The sequence below is a fragment of the Carassius auratus genome, chromosome 32 (genome assembly GCF_003368295.1).
Source record: "Carassius auratus strain Wakin chromosome 32, ASM336829v1, whole genome shotgun sequence".
Taxonomy (NCBI): Eukaryota; Metazoa; Chordata; class Actinopteri; order Cypriniformes; family Cyprinidae; genus Carassius; species Carassius auratus.
The window spans coordinates 28,343,094-28,359,699 of record NC_039274.1 but is presented as its reverse complement, the minus strand read 5'-3'; the positions used below and the strand labels follow the sequence as shown (position 1 = coordinate 28,359,699).

Genomic DNA, 16,606 nt, shown 5'->3' with positions numbered 1-16,606 from the left:
TTTTTTGTTAAACATTAAACTTTGGAAACCTACCTAATTATATTTATACCCAGTTATGGCATTGATGATCATTATATAAAATAAAAAAACAGCATTATTTTTATAATAATAAAAGCATAAAAGAGCAAAGATTCAGATTAAATATGTACTCAGAGGTTGTGTAAACCTTTTAAAAGAAAAGAAAGACAATTAAAAATTTTTGTTAAACTTTAAACTTTGGAAACCTCAGAATAATTATTGGCACTTGTGGCACAAATGATCACTTATTTTAATAAAAATGATATTTATTTATTTTTCTGTTGATGATAAAAACTCAAATTATAATTCCTTAAGTGTAGCATAATCAGCAAAGAAGATTCAAATTAAATATTATGTACTCAGAGTTTGTGTTAATGAATTAATGTATTAATAAAAGTTGGATACTTAGATAAAAACAAGAATAACATAAAAAAAACTCAAAGCTTAAAAAAGTGATTTTTACAAGTCAGTTCAAAGTGATAACTAATAATTATTTATAGCACGAGCACTGATGTATTCTAGTTACCATATCATGACTATACATAGCCATTATGATTTCAAGACTACATGAGTGACCTGAAATCTATAAACCATGTTGAGGAGTAAAAAAAAAGTTCACATCTGTTCCAACTTGAGCTGTTTATCTCTCAAAATCACTTCCATTCAACCTGGCAACACAGTCTGTCATCCCTCGGGTCTTTGTCAAATAGGTTGTCCAGTGTTCGTGAACGCAAGTTATGCAAATAAACAGCACATACATTTTTGGATGACAAGCGTCCCTCAGAATTGAGTCATGATATCTAATAGCATTAAAGCATTGTGTAAGAACAATGATCATGTTTTCAAAGGGTTCTGTTTATCCCAAGCATTTTTACACACACTCAACAGATGCGCTCATTTGCTGGCATGCGGTTTCAATCTGTCAAAGAGCCACAAATAGAAAACGTTAAACATGAGCACATTCTTGATGTCCCTAACTCTCATATTTCTGTGCTGAAGGAAGCACAAAAACACATGTGGCTTAATCATACGTTATGTTGGAATTTGCTCGTCATGGTTTGTGACTTAAACTAGTACGGACATTTGAAACAAATTCGGGAAATGCATGTTTGCATCTGTTGCTAGCCTAAAAAGAGACCGTTTCAAAACAACATAATGAATGAAAACACCATCTAAACATACCGCAGGATGGACAGGAATGTTAAGCAACAACAGCAATCAAGTTTCTGTTTGCTTCATTGCTGAACAAATCCAATTATTAATGCATTTTGTCGTTTTCAAAGTTTAAAAGGGTCCTGCGACTTATAGTCAGGTGCGACTTATTTATCAAAATTAATTTAACATGAACTGAGAGAAATTAACCAATAGAAAACATTATCGTCTCCAGCCGCGAGAGGGCATAGACGGTAATGCTTTCTCTTGGTTCTTGGTTCTAAATAAATGTGACTTATAGTCCAGTGCGACTTATATATGTTTTTTTCCTCGTCATGACATATTTATGGACTGATGCGACTTATACTCAGGTGCGACTTATAGTCCGAAAAATACGGTAGTCGTTTTATGTCATATGACCTAATGTAAGAGTCTTCAATAACGTGTTTTGACCAGTGTGGCGCTGTAGCGCAAGATTGTAATTCAGCTCTCCAGATGCAGATCAAGAAAAGACGACGCAGCGCTTCAGAGCAAAGGCAGCCAAACCTGAGGCTTCTGAGCGGCGTTTGGATGATTATGTAAATATATACAGTGCACTTTCCTCTCAATAACAAAATAAACACATCAAAAACTGACAGCGGTGAGAAGGCAGCAGTTTAAAACGCATCTGATTACAGAGATGTGGATGTTTGTACGAGCTCTGTAATTCAGTACTCCAGTAAAGTCCAGTCACGTCACGTTTATTTATTTTACTACTTTATGCAATAGACAGCCTTGGATCAAGCAGCTTTACAGTATTATTAAACATGAAAAACTAGAGTTAGTGTCGCTTTCAGTTAGAACTACGACTTGATTTTCTGTTATAAAGCAACTCTCCAGTGTAGAGTTAGCAAATTATAAAATCCTTTTATTAGTATTAGTATCTAGCTCAGGACTGTTTTGATTATCATAAGCCTATAAGGTATTTTAAGAAAGATTATGTTGTGAATATTAGTTTATCAAAAAAAATAAAACTGCTTTTCACGTAACCTTTATTTTGTTTCTTATTCATATGACTTACAAAAATATATTTTAGGTAATTTAATAATTCAATGGTGAATACGAGAGTTTCTCTGCCATCTAATTTTGTGTGCCAAATATATTTATTTGTATAAATTAATTGTATAACTGTAATTACATAATATGACTTTCAAAAAAACGTATTACCTTTATTTGTTAGAACTCAATATTTTATTTAATTGCAAAAGCTGAATAAATCAATAAATGTCTACTGATTAATCAGCAAAATAATCGATTAGTTGATTAATCGGTCTAAAAATCGTTTGATTCATCGATTATCAAAATAATTGTTTGTTGCAGTCCTATTCAGAAGTCAACGCTTCCCTGCCATTGATGAGTTTTTACGGCTTTTCGTGTATTTCACTGTTATACACTCGGGGGCGCTATTACACATCTTCCGGATGAGTACAAAAGCTCCAGAACAAAAACACACATGAACAGGACGGAAAAACTAGCCATCTCTTATGTAAACAGATGCATGTGATAAATAATGTGACCATCTGCAAATACTGAATATTATCCCAATGTAGTTTTTGACAAAAATGGGATTTTCTCACCTTTCTCTCAAAATTATACATTTATGAAACCTACCTATATTCAAGTGTCAATGCTTTAAGCTAGAATAAAACATTGATCTTTTCTGATCTTTGATCTTTATTTTGGTGTATTGCATATTCAAATTTGAGTGAAAATCGTCAAAATCGCTGATGGTGGCTGGCAACTTTTTAAAAAATCCTGGTGGGGAAAGAGGTGTGATATATAAGTGTGAATTTATTTAGAAGTAGAGACATACATTTTCCACAATAATAACCTTTTCAAACAAACAGTAAAATAAATTTTTTGAGAATGGCATCCTAATATTTATAAAATGGACATGATGACGGTTCATGGTTCATTTCTTTTATTGTACAACCCCAAACTTTTTTGTCTTCTTGTCATTTTACTGACAAGCTTCTCTAATCTAGGGGAATTTAACACAAGGTTTACAAAACGATTGCTCTTGAAAGATGAGCTCAGTGCAGAGTTTACTTTAACCAGCTCCTCCACTGAATCACAGCCTGTGTGTATGATAAATAATAGATGTTTATATTTTCTATTGAGCGTTCAATGGGCGTATCATTTCTGACACACACTGTACGCGGTAGACCTATCACAACAGACTGGGCCATACGACCATTTAGAGCAGAGTAGGCTCACGGAAAGAAGGGATTTTGAGAAACTGAAACTTTGAACTGCTTTGTTTGAGAATCACTGAAAAATTAGGTGATATTAAATGCATATTTTGACCTTGCATACATGTAAACTGTAGGAGACACCAAAATAAAATCAGGAACCTTAAAATGGCATTAAAAAGGGTCACTTGAACCACCATCATGATTATGATCATGAGATCTGTGAGCTCATGGAGAGCATAAACTGTACCTCATTCTGCAGATGAAGGAACGTCTGGAGCCCATGCACATTCTCATAGAGGACTGCTGTCCTTCCTTCTTCACCGTCCCCGTCTTCAGGTCCAGAATACGTCCTGAAAGACAAGAAAGAGGAAAGAGGTTAAATTAGGAATTTGAATTTTTTATAAATTTGTTGTAGAGTATCTCTAACAAAACCCCTTACATGATATTTAAAATGTTTTAACTGCAAATGATACAGATAACACAAATCTTTGTAATAAGTGAGATTTTTTTATGTTTTGAAAGAAGTCTATTCTGCTCTCCAAGGCTGCATTTATTTGATCAAAATACAGTAAAAACAGTAATACTGTATAATATTTATTTTATATTTAAAATAATTGTTTTCTATTTTAATGTTTTTAGCAATCATTCTATTAAATCAATAAATGATAATTATTATAAAAAATTATATATATATATATATATATATATATATATATATATATATATATATATATATATATATTTTTTTTTTTTTTTTTTTTTATCTATCTAAAAAAAAGATAAAAAATACATTTTAATATAAATAAAAACATCAATGTGTAAAATATTTGTAAAGAAGAAAAAAAAACACACACTACAATTCCTGATAATAATAATAATAATAATAATAATACACTTCCGGTGTACTGATATTAATTGAAGACACCACGGTGATGATAAAAACATTTTTAGTTTCACATGCATTTACTTTCAACCAGTAGTTGAATCATCATTTGCTGGGATGCAAGTATCGAATATACCAATAAGAATCAAAATACTGCCACAACCATTGGGTGCACCTGCTATTACTTCATATCACTTTAACATCACACTCACACATTCATTTGAAATGACTAGATTTATGAGAGTGATTAAGCATGGCTAATTTTATTGTTTCTTTGCCTGACACATGGAACAAATGTGTGCTATCCAAATTGTGTTTTTACTGGTTTAGTTGATTATACTCGTACACATCCCTAATTTGAATCATGACCATGATGGCCTTAAGTAACAAAATACAATTCTGAGATGCCGCAGTACCAGTAGAAGTGCCGTTCAATCCTAATAAATCCCATAACAAAACACCAACGTGCCCACAAACACCTTCAGATGCATAGTAAATATTATAACCATCTCGATCACAGCTATAGCATCTGCTCGATTACAAAACACAGAATCCTGGCTAAAATAACCAAATCAACCATTTTAACATTGTTTTCTCCCATCTGTCTCAGCAAGAATAAGGGAGGAACACGATCAGAAGCAGCCAAAACATTTTACCGACTTAAAACACCCTCAACAATAGTCAAAGAGTGAGTTATACTGCTTGGAAGGCTGATACCTAAGAAATGATCCAAAAGCTCAGGATTATTGAAGCCTGAAGTTATTTCCATAAACAAATTAGCTGACATGCCTTTCAGCGGAGAAGCAGCGGTCTCTGAACTGATCCGGTGACAGCTGCTAAAGCCCCCAGGAGCAGATCTAATTGTTGAGAAGTCTTTCCACTCTGAAGGACAGACGCCAAGAAAGTTGGAAGCATTTAAAAGCTATTAATACTCCTTCTCGAAGACGGATAACAGCATGCACACTCAAGTACATCAAGAAAGAGGCCCTTGGTAGTTGTTGTTCAACAAACAAATGGGTGAAAAACTATATGGAGATGATAAACGAAGCCAAACCATAATCGTGAATCATCCAGACTGTGACCCACTGCCCTACCAAAACGAATATGTCATGCTGTAATATCGGCCTTTCAACAAGGCAAAACCTCCCTGGAAATGGAAAATGATTTCAGCCGCAAAAGGTTTTTCGAGGCCAATATAATAACAGTTTAGTGATGTCAAATTAGACAGGAATTTTTCCAGACGTCAACTGCAATCACCTCCAAAACGAAAACGAACTTTTTTTGGACTTTGATATCTTCCAGCAGTAAAAATGGCAGAGGTCTCTGAGGTGATGTAGGATGACATGACTTTTGTGATAAAGTGCCAACACTGAGCTATGGCACTGAATACATTTAGATAACGGAGGGATATATAAAAATAAAATAAAAACATCTTGCGCCATGTATATAAGACAATCATATAGCAATCTAGAGATGGGACGTCTGTCTTCAGATGGGTGGGTGGAACCAGATGCTACCAAAACGAAGGCAACAATAAACCAAAAACAAACAACCATTTGAAATAGGCAACATATTTAATCTTTCAAATCCGATTGACCTCATGGTTTGGCGGAGGACACAAAAAAAAACCACTGACCAATTGTATGGTAACTCTCTATAATCACATATCAATTAATTTTCTAGTAGTGCTTTTAATATATGCATGATGGTTTGAGTTTTGCCGCTGAATACTTCAAGATAACAGAGGAATGTAAAGAAACATCATAAAACGGATAGTTCCGGTCCTTGATTCTGATTGGTTGAGCCGCGTTCGAAGCCATTACAATTAAACTTCACCACTTTGTTGGAACCATAACTGTTTCTGAGGAACTACATTGTTTGTTGGAAGATAACCTACACTTTTTATTTATATCATTACCCTTTATTTCCTCTGTGTTATTCTGTGAAACCTTACTTCATAGATGGAATAACCATTCTATAAAAGCAATAAGCCCCGTGAAGCCGTGGTTTACAGTGAATTTATAACAGCTAAGTTAGTGCCTAACAACGCTCCTTAGCTATGTTAAATTCCTTGTAAAGCACAGTTTCTTGGGGCTTATTGCTTTAGTTTACACCATATATATATGTCTGACAGACAACCAACCAAACGCAGATTGTTTTGTTGGGGCGTGAAAACAAAGTCTATTTCCCTTCAATAACAGACCGGCAAGCAACCAATAATCATTAATTCAAGGAAATCATACCGTTTCCTGCAACAGTGCAGAGTTTAGGTCGTGAACTTCACATACTTTCGAAAATCCGGTATTTAGTTGATCCCAATAAACAATATCTTTCTTTTTTCACAAGGGTTTTGGCGTTACAATGGCTTTGTTTCCTGGTGGACAGTTAAAGATGGACACAAGTCTACAAAAAATCCTGTAGAATTCAACCAATCAGATGGCCGCTTCTAATCTCCCATAGTGTTTTCCATATTTGTGTTTTATGCATCAAACATTCAGACAGCAGTCTGTGGACATAATGTCTAAGTCTTAGACTAAGTGGAACCAGACACTTCCAAGACAAAGACAACAATAAACCAAAACAAACAACCACTTGCAATTGGAAACAGAATTCAACTTTTGAATCCAATTGACCTCATGGTTTGAACTTGGAGAAGGACAAAATAAAAGCCATTGTCCAGTTTTATACTGCTCTTTAAACAATATTCATGTTTACTCTCGTATGAGTAAGTGCTATTCATATATTCATGATGGTTTGAGATTTGGCACTGCATACTTCAAGATTATTAAGGTACAGTACAGACCAAAAGTTTGGACACACCTTCTCATTCAAAGAGTTTTCTTTATTTTCATGACTATGAAAATTGTAGAGTCACACTGAAGGCATCAAGGGCTATTTGACCAAGAAGGAGAGTGATGTGGTGCTGCGCCAGATGACCTGGCCTCCACAGTCACCGGACCTGAACCCAATCCAGATGGTTTAGGGGTGAGCTGGACCGCAGACAGAAGGCAAAAGGGCCAACAAGTGCTAAGTATCTCTCGGGGAACTCCTTCAAGACTGTTGGAAGACCATTTCAGGTCTTGAAGCTCATCAAGAGAATGCCAAGAGTGTGCAAAGCAGTAATCAAAGCAAAAGAAGAACCTACAATATGACATATTTTCAGTTGTTTCACACTTTTTTGTTATGTATATAATTCCATATATAATTCCACATGTGTTAATTCATAGTTTTGATGCCTTCAGTGTGAATCTACAATTTTCATAGTCATGAAAATAAAGAAAACTCTTCGAATGAGAAACTGTCCAAACTTTTGGTCTGTACTGTATTTAAAGAAATAAGACACATAAGACAACCACATATATTTTTAAAGGTGGGATGTCAACAGATGGGTAAGTGTAACCAAACACTTAAGACAAGGACCACAATAAACCAAAACAAACAACCACTTGCAATGGGCAACAGAATTCAACTTCGAATTCGATTGACCTCATTGTTTGAAGTTGGAGAAGGACACAATAAAAGCCATTGTGTAGTTTAACAGTAACTCTCTTTAAATCACACCTCAGTCAGTATTCTTCTATGCACTGGTACGAGTAACTGCTAGTCATGTACACATGATGGTTTGCTGTTTTGAAGACCTGCATGGGTTTGGATGACCGTTTGTCAGCCTCCTGTTTCCCAAAACAGAGCTCAACAGGTGGGGTTTGCTTTGGACCACTTTCCCTGGATGCTTCCGCAACAGGGAACTTTGGTTGATCTTGTAAGAAGCCCAATACATGGGAACTTCACCTCCTGACAAGCGCGGCTCCTCCGAGTTCAACTCCGTGACCACCTGAAGGGGATCTGAGGACAACGCTTGGAGGAATGAAGACATGTCAGCCAGAACTCCAAGATCGGTCCCAGAACCGATTCCAAAAAAAATCCCCAAATCCTCTGAGAAGAAAAAGTCACAGTGTGGAATCTGGACAAAGGCCCATTTCATTAGCATCAGAGAAGCTGCTGCGACACACATATATGCCACGTTCTGCCACACAGACTACATTGTTTCATATCTGTGTTGGGCAAATGAATCATTATTATTCTAAAAATGAACCGAGCAACAAAAATGGCAAACATCCCAGGCCACCAACCCCAGCCAAGTTCAATATTTAGGCGGCAGTCGCCGTCGACAAGACCGTCATAGATGGAAGGACAAACAGACAGTGTTGCCAGAGAAATCACAGACTATAATGAATATGAAAAAAATTAAATAAAGCTTGTTATGAGAATGTTATCTTTATCAGTGAAGTATGCTTATAAAATTAAACTCTGGAAAAAATGGACCAGTTTAGTTATCAACTACAGAGTTTAAGTCCCATTAAGGCACCTCTTGTTTAATCTCTACAGAGAATTTCAGGTCGGGACATCACTTGAATCTTTAACCTTAGGGCAAAACATATCTGGTTACGTAGGTTCACCTCTTACTTTGATGCATTCAGCAGAAACTTTCATCCAAAGCAGATATTCATTTAATTAAGCCTTGCATTCCTTTGGAATCAACACCATGTTGGCAGACAATAAGACATATATTATTATTCAAATCCCCAGCATTCTCATATATCTGAGCTCATTGTACTAAGATCATTCATTCATTTGCATTTCATGCTACAGCTCGTAGCTCACAAAACTTGTAAACAAGTTTAGATATGTAAGCTACGGGCAACAAAAACTAATTTGTGCATTCTTTGCATGTCACAATGCATGCTTTAATAATTGATGAGAAAATATTTCATTTTGTCACCATAAAGATGAATTGCATTGCAAAAATTCTGAGAGTTCAACAGAATTTGTGACTTGTGGCATTATGTGCATAACTAATGTTATGTAAAAATGGCTCTAAATGGCAGAAATGCCCTCCGTGTGCCATTCATTATACTTTATAACACACGTTAGGATTAGTTTTATGCGCCAGTGAAACATGGTAACCAGAGCTATTATGCATTACAATACTTTCCTATTCATAGTTACAGCTTTAAAGAGTATAATGCATTAAGATCAACACTCTTTCTGATGTCTCATGCTATTTATATTATATTACACATTTATACCACTCTTTAAAAGCATAACCATTAATGGGGTTTTATGCGATTCCAAAAAAATGTAATGCAATACAATGTGTTGTATATAAAAATCACAGTGCATAAAGAGTACTATTATGATGCATTACAAATGCAGGCTTCAAGAAAAGTGTTTCCATATATGAGATTATGTATATGAGACAAGAACGGATCATGTAGTTGTCCACAGGTGTGTGATGTTGTGTGATCTGATGGATGGTGTGCAAGATCTCACTGATTTCTCCAGCCATCATTTCCCGCTTCAGAGAAACACACACACACACACACACAAAGCAGCCCAAATCACTCTTAATCAATTATGTATGCAGAGCCAACCCTTAACATTCCAGCACAGAGAGCACATTAGCGGAGGAGAGTTTGAGGAGACATTGAAAATATCTCCCTTGGCCGCTTAATTTGATCACTTTATCACTAAAACATATGAGGTTATCAAAACCTCATCATGAGCGGCATATTTTAACCGCAATATTTTATCTGGACCTTCTGCAAGGGCAGAATTCTTTCTAAACTTGGGAGTTTTTTTTTTTTTGGATTAAAAAGAAAATTCATTACAGCCCTTTTCTGGAGATTTTTTTATATGATTTAAAGTTGGATACTTTTTTTTTTTGCAATAATACTTTTATTCAGCAAGGACCCTTTAAATTGATTAAAAGTGACAGTCAAGACATTTGTAATGTTAATAAAGTTTTCCATTTCAAATAAATGTCATTTTGAACTCTCTATTAATCAAAGAATTAAAAAAAAAAAAAAAAAAAGTATTAGCTGTATGCAAAGTGACCCACATCTGTTTTTTGACTATTACAAAGGAACCATACAGAGCCTTAAAAATTAAGATGCTAAACTAAAAGTCTGTTAACAAAAAAATAACAGCATATTAAGATATTTTTAATACTTATTACAGTAATGCAAATTTTAGGGGAAAAACACAATATTTCCCACTTTGGAACTGTCGTTATTGGCACATGATGCAACAAACATTGCTAAAGTCATTTTAAGTGAAAAGATTTTACTAATAGACCCACTAATCTCTGTGTAAAATAAAATAATGAGACTGCCATCTTTCTAAAGTCAATTTCCTTCCTGTAATTAATAGTAATAAATCTAGCTCTAAAAAATAGTGGATCAGTAAGTATATGCACATCCAAGGCATTTAATATTTTGCCTTTCTTATTTCATCTGAATTTAGTTATTTGATCTTTTTTTTTCTTCATACAATGAAAGAACAGTTACTTTAAACTGAAACTAAATATTCAGTCTTTGTGAGCATTATAGACTTCTTTCATAAACATTAACATTGAAACAAGTTTACATGAAAGAAAATCAATGAAACCCCAGATTTGGTCTTCCATTTCTGGACCTCACTAAATATGCACCAGGACCGTGATCCTTTTCATATTACGGTCAGACAGAATGGTGTGTTTCATGTCACAGCCAAACCACTGGAGGCTAGATGCACTGAATACAATTACACAAATGAATCATACCAAGATGAATACATCTGCCTCTTTGCATATAAAGCGAACTCCATGAGTCCTGACAGTGCTCATATTACTGTGGCAGAAAACAGCAGGCACTTTGACCCCACGTCTCATTTAAATGTGGTCCGAGCCACATCAAGGACTGCTCCTCTCAAAATAATCATCATATCATGAGCGGTTGACATAATGAACTGTGACAATGCCCTGCTCGCGCCTTGTCAGACTGTAAAGATGTTTTATTGTGTGGGTAGATATTCTCATATGGCTCACTGAATCTTTTTAATAAAAGGAGATCAGACAAGAATGACAAAAGGGCTGTGAGAGACCACACTGGATCGTTCCTGTTATCGCTATAATTCAATTATCCAGTCATTGCATGCTTCAGCGTCAGTGTTTTAGGGTAATTATCATATACTAAAACCAAAAACTATTTTAATGTAAAACTAGGTTTGAAACAAACAGTTTCTGCAGTTTGCAAGTGTCTGCATGCATGGACTACACAACAAAGCACACTCTAGGAGAAAACTGTCCCATAATTCAATTCAATAATTCAATTAACTGGACTTCATGTCCAACACACAATTTAAAAATTTATTTTGACTCATTATTTCATACATATTCAACACATTTATCATGCTTTTCAAAAGTTTTTTTTTTTTAAATTCAGAAACATTTTTAAACTTTAATGTAAAAATTATATGTAAGTGATAATGCACGGCTACCAGTGCATTAAATGCAGCAATCCAGTATCTATATTGTATATCTCCTAACTACAAGACTAAAACTAAAACTAAAATAATAATATAAATAAATCTAGCATTCAATATTTAATCAACTTGAATGCAATGCAAGTCAGTTGTAATAAAAAAAGAGAGAGAAAAGTCACTTTAGTTTGACTTGATTTGAATTGATCAGAAAAAAAATGTATACTTGATATAAAAACTGAATTGAGATTAACAAAGCCATTAAACAAACTTGAAAATAGTATTAAAATAAAAACTGAAAAAGGCAAATCTACAATAACCTTGCATGAATATATGAAGGAATGCATTCAAAATTACATAACTCCTTAAATAATATTCAGCTACATTTCAATTAGGATGAGATGGAAAGATTGCCCACAGTATTGTTTTGTCTTTATCTGAGGAGAGTAATTCATCTTGTGGTTTACTCAAAAACGTTGCGGGTGTGCACAAAAGATGAAAAGAAGTTGTGCTTGCTGTATGTGTCTAGCGCCTTCTAGTGGAGAACCACTCAAAGTGAAACACTTACTGTGAGCAAGTTTAAGTTATTAAGAGCATTTGAGGACACATGCATGATTTACTAAGCATGCATTTATATTGCACAGTGGTGAAGCAGTTGAACTCCCTATAATATGCCAAGACAATTTAAAAAATAACTTGCATTAAAGGTGCTGCAAGCAATTTTGGAATAATACCATGCATAAAATGGTGATCTGACAGATATCATTGAAACAGGTGTCTGGAGAAATCAAACCAGTGTCTGTGACAGCACTAGAATCACTAAACGGCAAAAAGAGTCACATGATAGGTCCGCCAAATCAGAAATACTCTTTGCCTCTGATTAACTTTGCAATCTTCAACTGCAATTAAAAGAACAGTTCGCCCAAAAGGAATATTTCCTGTAAATGCAACTTATTCTCGGGCCATCACAGATGTAGATGAGTTTGTTTCTTCATCAGAACAGATTTGGAGAAATGTGTCATTGCATCACTTGCTCAGAAATGGATCCTCTGCAGTGAATGGGTGCCGTCAGAATGAGAGCTGATAAAAACCTTCACAATAATCCACAGATTAACCTCTTGAGGTGAAAAGCAACATGCAAAAAACAAATTCATCAAGATGTTTTTGACTTTAAACAAGTCCTCTATCTTTAATATTGTTTACTCCCGTGAAAAAGCCATCTTGTCTGAATCAAGAGAGAAATATGCACAGATCAAGAACTGTTTACAAGCAAAAAGTGTCCAAAACAGTCTGACTTCTGTAGTCCATTTTAATAAGTCAACTATTTTTCATCTTTACTCTTATTATTGGTGCTATAACTGTTCTCCAAAAAGCTGCCCTCTGTCAAATTTTGTTAACCATCATCGGAATCTTGCATGAACAATGTACAAATAAAATTAAAGTTTCTGGAGGACAAACAAAGCATTATGTCAACAAATGAGTGCATGCCAACACCAAAACCTCACAGGAACATGGGTTAAACAGAAAGGGAATATGTACCTCACATAGCAACCATTTCCACACAATCACTGAATTCTGCCAGTAAATTTGGCAGCAGAATGTCAAAACATCTGTCTGTGATCAAATTCCCAAAAAAGACAAGGGTGATGCAACATGACTATGATATTTAACATTAACAGAGTGAGTTTCCAAGTCTAAGAGGGCCAAGTCAAAATCTGACTTCTGTGATGACACTGAAACAAACCATTCAAGCAAATCAAAATCTATATCAACCATTTAATTTAAAGAAATCATCTTTACTTGACCACTACAGTACAACATCTGTATATCATTCCCCTTCAAAATTGACTTGAATGTCTATCACATATTAATGTTTACGGAATCCTTTGACATTCTGATCATGCAAGCACTCGTTTGTGTTATAAGAAAATGCAATTGTGTTCTCATAGAAAGTACATTAGCTTGATTCTCAACTTTGTTCAAGCTTTGAATGCAAATTGTCATAAGCAGAAGTCTGTTTGAAAACCTCCCAGCTGATTAAAGCTACTGCTGACTCGCTCTCACCTCAAATACGCATGTTCCTCGCAGAGAAATATTGTTATTTAGCACTGTATGATTTTCCTTCAAGTCCATTTAAAATGCTTCTTGCACTAGAAATAATTCATAGTCATAATTTACCCTTATTTGTTTTTTCTACCTTGTCTCATGGGCATCACTGTGAATTCTTGACATTTTAAGAAATTATTACGATTATTCAGCAAAAATGCATTAAATTGATCAAAAGTGGCAGTGAAGTTTCTTATGTTACAACAGATTTACATTTAAAATAAATAATTTTGAACTTTTTATACATCAAAGAATCCTGAATAAAAATGGATCGTGAACTAAAAAACGAAGCAGCACAACTAATTTGAACATTCATAAAAAAATAAAAAATAATAATAATTCTTGATCAGCAAATCAGCATATTACAATGATTTCTGAAGATCATGTGACACTGAAGACTGGAGGAATGATGCTGAAAATTCAGCTTTGATCACAGGAATAAATTACATTTTAATATATATTCAAACAGAAAACAGTTATTTGAACTTGTACTATTTCACAATATCCCCATTTTTACTGTATTTCTTTTTTTTTTTTTTTTAATGCAGCCTTGGAGAGCATGATGAAAACATTATGTTTTTTGTATTATAAACAGTCTACAGTATATTATTATAAAGTAGTATAGTATATATACAATTGTATTGCTATTCCTCTTTAAATTCAATATTTCATGATATAATATATTATACATTATATAATATATATTGTCCTTTTCAAGTCCCAAAATGGCAAAACATGTTGTAACTGCAAGCACCAGAAAAATATGAATTGCCAGGAAGTCACCCAGACTGAGATGGGAATGTGTTGGATCAGCTCTTCCAAACTCCATGACTAAAGCTAAGCCTGACATTTATCACATCCATCGCCCGGCGGTAAGAACTCGTGATTGTGAAGCGAGAGAAGCCCAGTCACTGTCTCTCACCTGTCATTGAGTTCTCAGATGTGCTCAGCTGTTCCCTCAGTTTGTCCACGTCGTCCGGATGGACCTGCTCATAGAGCGTGCTGCCAAACCACTCGGACTGCGGATGGTTCAGAACCGGAGTGACAGAATCTGACACATAGATGACGCGACCCGTCTCGGCCGCCACCACAAACAGGAAACCGTCAGCCGCCTCCAGAATCAAGTGTTTCAGTTCCTGTGACAGTTTCAAATGAGGTTTAAAAGACTTTAAGAAGTTTTATATGTATAAAAAGTTTGCACAGGTTTTTGTTGAGTGTCATATTTGATGCATCAGGACTTTATGGCTCATATAGTATGACAGAGAGAATATGGAGCTCATATTTAAGGAGGGAAAAACATCTACATTTTATTCATAAATGAGAAAAAAATTGCAATTTGGTGCAGCTGTTGATTTTTATATGACCGGAAAAAAAAGATCTGATAGCTTGTAATGTAAATCAATGAGATATTTATAACAAGTACAACAGATATCTTACATAAAATGCATATAAATATAATTTGCTTTAGCAAGTTTATAATTAAATGCTTAATTTGATAATCAAAGCCCTGTAGCTTCAAATAATATAATGCAATGCAATAAATATACAAATAAATCTTCTTCAAAAGCTTGATGATCATATTTGATAATTAAATTTCACCATGATTTTTTCTAAAACAAAATGATAGTAATAACAACCAATAACATGTCTAGTGAGTGTTCATCCTGAAATATTACTAACAGCATTAAAGCTATTCTCATGTTTAATTTTACTTAATAAAAACCAGTAAAGATTTCACAACAAAAAAGTCACATATACCATGAGCTAGAGATGGTTTTACAATTATTCTAAAAGACCTTTTACTGGCTTAAAGAATATATTTATATATTAGAAATGGTCAATCAGAAAACAGAAGGGATGTAGTAGATTGTGAACAACGGGTTTTTCTCAAGTTTTGATCCTGTGGAACATTTAGAGGCCTCTGAAATGTGTGTTTCAAGTATGTTTCAAGGGTGAAAAAATGACAATGTATGATTTTAAGGCCATTACTGTCCTCTGTTGTTTTGTCGGATGTTTTCTCACCTGTTCGGTCAGGAAGGAGGGTTTGTAAGCGCCGTCAGTGGATGTGTTCCCCGTTCCTCTCATGGACTTCATGTGTGAGACGGCCATGCGCAGGATGGTGAGTTTGTCTGGTTTCCTGGCTAGCGCGCTGCAGGTGGGCACCATGTCCGACAGCTCGGTGATGTACTGGGTCATCTTATTACGCCGGCGGCGCTCAATCTCACTGTGGTTCTCTCTGGATGGAGAGAGGAGCATCATTACATTATCATTAGCATGTAATGAGAGCCATACAGACCTTTCACAACTACAGGACCACAGGTAGAGCATAATTACCATTAAAGATAGCAAATCTAATATACACACACACAGGTCCTTGAACAACTCTAGTTTTTACCATGTGAAAAATATATATATTTCGGGATACTTCTTCCACACTTGTATAATTGCAATTGTGAAATTTCAATAACTGACACCTACCTATGTCTGCCCTCACATACATATACGTGTTCAATGTTGACCTTGATTGATGCATACATAATTATGAATTACTGTAAAGGAGGCACTCAAGACTTTCATTATACAGAAATAAGGTTAGTTGGCTCAGGCTTTTTTTTTCTTTCTTCAAAAGTTCATCCTTGGACTAATAAGCTGCAACACTTCTTCTTCAGAGAGGAGGATATTTTAAGACTTCATTTCTGTGGTTTAGCCGAGTCTCCGGTGGTAAACTGAGGAGTACCAATCTTTTAAGAGGAAAATGCAATCCACGAAGTCCACGAAGTGCAATGGTTCAAAGCAACTCGACATTTTCAGATGAGAGCGTCAGCATAATTATTAAATTCTCATTTGATTAGATCTAGACAGAGACGCTCGTGTGAGGCCAGGGTGAGAGAATGAGGCCGGTCCTGACGGCGAC

The 16,606-nt window shown here is 35.0% G+C and overlaps 1 protein-coding gene across 4 annotated transcripts in view; it reads right to left on the bottom strand.

Moving 5' to 3' along the window:
• The window catches only part of LOC113052008 (aryl hydrocarbon receptor nuclear translocator 2-like), a 65,610-nt gene that overhangs the window by 36,141 nt on the left and 12,863 nt on the right, over positions 1-16,606 (bottom strand). For all 4 annotated transcript variants that reach the window (XM_026216249.1, XM_026216247.1, XM_026216248.1 and 1 more), the window contains 3 exons: positions 15,715-15,928; positions 14,615-14,828; positions 3,652-3,754 (listed from right to left, as the gene is read on the bottom strand). In XM_026216249.1, coding sequence (XP_026072034.1) covers positions 3,652-3,754; positions 14,615-14,828; positions 15,715-15,928 — 531 coding nt within the window. The remainder of the gene's footprint in view (positions 1-3,651; positions 3,755-14,614; positions 14,829-15,714; positions 15,929-16,606) is intronic.